This window comes from Austrofundulus limnaeus, unplaced genomic scaffold (assembly GCF_001266775.1).
Source record: "Austrofundulus limnaeus strain Quisiro unplaced genomic scaffold, Austrofundulus_limnaeus-1.0 Scaffold141, whole genome shotgun sequence".
Taxonomy (NCBI): Eukaryota; Metazoa; Chordata; class Actinopteri; order Cyprinodontiformes; family Rivulidae; genus Austrofundulus; species Austrofundulus limnaeus.
The window spans coordinates 306,495-309,040 of record NW_013952543.1 but is presented as its reverse complement, the minus strand read 5'-3'; the positions used below and the strand labels follow the sequence as shown (position 1 = coordinate 309,040).

At 40.7% G+C, this 2,546-nt stretch overlaps 1 protein-coding gene across 1 annotated transcript in view; it reads right to left on the bottom strand.

The window, feature by feature from the left end:
• Positions 1-2,546, bottom strand: part of LOC106522957 (thyrotropin-releasing hormone receptor) — a 10,466-nt gene that overhangs the window by 4,716 nt on the left and 3,204 nt on the right. Inside the window, exon 2 of the mRNA XM_014016222.1 lies at positions 927-1,758. Within this exon, the coding sequence (XP_013871676.1) occupies positions 927-1,703 (777 nt within the window). The 5' untranslated portion in view covers positions 1,704-1,758. The remainder of the gene's footprint in view (positions 1-926; positions 1,759-2,546) is intronic.

Here is a 2,546-nt window from a genome sequence, read left to right as displayed (position 1 = left end):
GCTCCTATGTTTCATAGTTTTTGAGCAATAACCATTTTTGTATGTCCAGATACCCCTTTTCCAGATAAATTTGGGGTGGGGTGGGGGCACTGACTGGTGGGCCTGATGGGCCTTCGTCGGAGCTAAACAACCAAAAACATCTTAAGCTCCTATGTTGAACAGTTTCTGAGTTATAAGCATTTTTGCATGTCCAGACACCCCCTCTTTGGATGGAGCCCCCTCCTCAAATATGGGGTCTTTGTTAAACCGTTGGCTGTCGCAGTGTAGGTCAGACTCATCTACAGTCCTGCCAAATTTCATGTTGATCGGTGCAGCCGTTTTTGTRTTACGGTTGRCCAAGAATCACTGRRAAAAAAAAAACAGTATGAAAACAACATGACTCCCRCTTACACTTCGCGTGCGGGGGTCATAATAAAYCAGGTAATGGAAGKTGTAGGAAGCAGCAGCATCCAAAATGCRTCAGAAACTCACCCAAATAAGCAAATTCTGTGAGATTCCACATTTTATACTGGATTCCATTTTGTGTCAATTCCATAATTCCATCTGCATTTTCCGCATTGCAGAAATCATACGTCCCTACATATCTCAGTCCTACTTTTATTATTTTTACACACCTGGGAAATTTTTCCACATACCCCCTGTAATATGCTTGTGTACCCCAGGGGGTACATGTACCCCTGGTTTGGAACCTTTGGTTTAAAGTATCACAAATTGAAATTAGGCTATATAGAAGAAAGTTGATGTAAGTTGGAACTTGGGGCCGTTATTGGCCTACTTCAAAATTTCTTCAGACATGTTCTAATGTATGCATACTGTTGCATGTGGAATATTCATATTTAGATCAGGGACCATATAATATCTATATCAAAACTTTGATTATCCTGTAAAAAATGTTTTTATTTTCACCTAAATTGTRTGTCCAGTACCTGCTTCCTGGCAGTGAAAGCTCCCTTACTGGCCTTGCTGGTGCTGTTGGCGTGACCCCGGTGGACTGATCCTCCTGCTGCTCCATCATTCAGATGTGACGGCAGAGGACTCATGAATAAAATCTTTGCAATGAGTCCATACAGCACTGTGGCTACAATGAGAGGGGTCACGTAAAACAGAGTGAAGTCCAGGAAGTAAATTGGCATGTAAAGACTCCTGGAGACACGGTAGCCACACTTGACCACCACCCCGTTGSTGTAGACGGTTTCATTAGTATCTACCAAGAAGAACCACATCGTACAGTAGAGCGARGTGAAGATCCAGACTCCAGCTATGATCCTTTTGGCCCGRGAAACCGTGCAAATGAACTGGGCCTTTATGGAGTGACAAATAGCGATGTAGCGTTCAATGGTGAACGCCGTGATGGAGCATGAGGACACGTTGATGCCGAGGTACTGAAGGTACGTTATACACAGGCATCCCGTGTAGCCGTATATCCAGAAGGCAACAACATCAGAGATGTTGGGCAGGCCCGCAGCCAACAGAACGATGAGGTCAGCGACAGCCAGACTGACCAGGTAACAGTTAGTGGGCGTCACCATGTGACGGGTTCGCAGCACCACGAGCACCACCATGATGTTTCCAGCAATCCCAACGCCGCATATGAGCATTGTCAGAAAAATTGTGATAACTTGTTCTTCAAAAGAGTTCAGAGGCATCTCCGTCTGATTCACGGCACTGGCGACGTCCTGAAAAAATGTTGTGTTGTTCTCCATGTTTTATTTTCAAGCCCAGCAGGATCAACACAGTCCAGCTTTAAAAAAGAGAATCCTAAAAAAAAGAAAAAAAGGAGAAACAGAGATAAAAATCAGAATTGCGAGTATTTGAAACAATAATACTTRCTGACAAAACAGTAAAAACAAAAAAAGTTAATTAATTCATACCAAAAAGAAACCCCCAAAATACAATTTATGAATAATAACTGCACTTTCAGAAGTAAAAGTACAATTTATGTTTTGTGAATGAAAAACTGAGTGCCCCCCGTGTTTCCCCACTGACAGAACATATTTCATCATTAATAATATTTTCTGATGCAATACTGTTAGATTGTTTAAATCTGCGTGTTTTCCTGAACTGTTTTACTGTCTTTTCTTATTTTGTGTATTAATTAAACTCAGTTTAGTTGCTGCTTTTCCCAAATTAAAAAAAATGGCTGTGAATCATGTGATTTAAACTGACATTATGGGTAGACTACAGAAAACACACAAAGACACTGTCATAAGGAAACTGTTGTTATTGAATCAACGTTGTTTCATCATCCAGTTCTATGATTAAAATGCCAACATCTAATCAGTGTTGAATCATGTTTGAAAACCTAACATTGATTCAACAAGTAAGTCCCTGACCACTTTCTGTATAATTTTAACATGGATAMAATATCATGCCTAACCATATTTCAATGTTGATTCACTGATATTTTACTYTCTGGATTATCTTCATCTACCGGTGTACTTTGGGAAGCACAATCTGTACCGTCAGCTCAGTTTCCCAAAAGAAATACTATCAGGAGAGCTCAAAAAGAAAAAAAATTGTGTAGGTCTTCTGGACGGGTTCTTCTC